General features: G+C 35.0%; 1 protein-coding gene across 1 annotated transcript; it reads left to right on the top strand.

The window, feature by feature from the left end:
* Nucleotides 1-216: 216 nt before the first annotated feature.
* Nucleotides 217-1,111, top strand: LOC107578458 (reticulon-2-like; the record flags this gene model as incomplete). Its single annotated transcript, XM_016264413.1, has 3 exons — nt 217-355; nt 802-871; nt 1,065-1,111. Coding segments are annotated over 3 exons (256 nt in total), but the record flags the coding sequence as incomplete, so codon positions are not given.
* Between the last annotated feature and the right edge of the window lie 83 nt (nt 1,112-1,194).

The following is a 1,194-nucleotide window of genomic DNA, read 5'->3' as shown; positions in this document are numbered from 1 at the left end:
TTCACTCTGATGTAGTCTATATCAAGTTGATCATGGGTTAAAATATTAAAAATTAAATATTAAAATATGAATTCTTGAGATGCATAACAGATATGTAGATTTAAAACAAATGTTGAATGATTTGGCAGGAGCTCGATGGAGGGTAAAGCAACTCAAATAAGTCTGGGTTAATACATGTAATCTTTCTCAGCTGGTCAACTTTTCTTTATTAAAAAGGTCATATTTGGATGAGGACTGTATGCTGACAGATGAGGGCACAGTCTGCATGGCGGAACAAATGGTTCTGCTGATTGCTACGGCTGTCACAGAGTTGAAGAGGCTGTTCTTCATCGATAGCATCATGGACTCAGTGAAGGTCTCACATGCATCTTAAATATCTCACCTCAGCTACACCGAGCAATTTTTATGCTTTTACTGCAATTTATGGCCTACTTTCACTACATCAGGGGATACTACTCACTTACATAATTAGTCCTGATATGAACTATTACCATGTGCTTTCATTCCCAAAGGCAAAGGTTCTGTGAGAATATGCAATAGTGAAAGTAAAGAAATTTGTATTTAGAAAAGAAAAATCGACCTTTATTAGTATAAGAACATAATGTTCCTGGTACAGCAGGGTGCTAGCAATAGATTAAATTCCCAGTGAACACAAATACCGATGAAAATATATAGGCTACCTTCAATGCACTGTTAATCTCTTTGGATAAAAGCATCTAAACGTAAATATGATTGAAATCTAAAGTAAAATGAAAATATAATGCTTTTATCTGAATGGTTGTATTTTATTTGTTTGTGTAGCTTGTTGTGTTCCTGTATTTGTTGACTTATGTGGGGGTCCAAGCCAATGGTCTCACGCTGGTTATGACAGGTAAGGATATCCTGTTGAAATTTGTAAAGATTCATGACAAATCACAGCTGACACTATTTTTGACCTAATGTCAGTAACAATTCAGTTGAAAACATTTAGTCTGAGTGAATTGGATTATACCTTATCAAGTATTACTGCTTTGTCGTGATGATACATTATATTAATGTACAGTAATTCTTTCACCTTTGAACAGGTGTGATATGTGCTTTCTCTCTGCCACTCTTATACAGACTTCAACAGGTAAGTGTGTGCCTCATTTGGACATTTCACACAGGTCTATATTAAAGGGTTCATATGATGCGATTAAAATTTTTCCTTTCTCT

The sequence above is a fragment of the Sinocyclocheilus grahami genome, unplaced genomic scaffold (assembly GCF_001515645.1).
Source record: "Sinocyclocheilus grahami isolate Dianchi unplaced genomic scaffold, SAMN03320097.WGS_v1.1 scaffold10348.1, whole genome shotgun sequence".
NCBI classification, from domain to species: Eukaryota; Metazoa; Chordata; class Actinopteri; order Cypriniformes; family Cyprinidae; genus Sinocyclocheilus; species Sinocyclocheilus grahami.
Note: the sequence above shows the minus strand (reverse complement) of the source record. Positions and strands in the feature narration are given on the sequence as shown.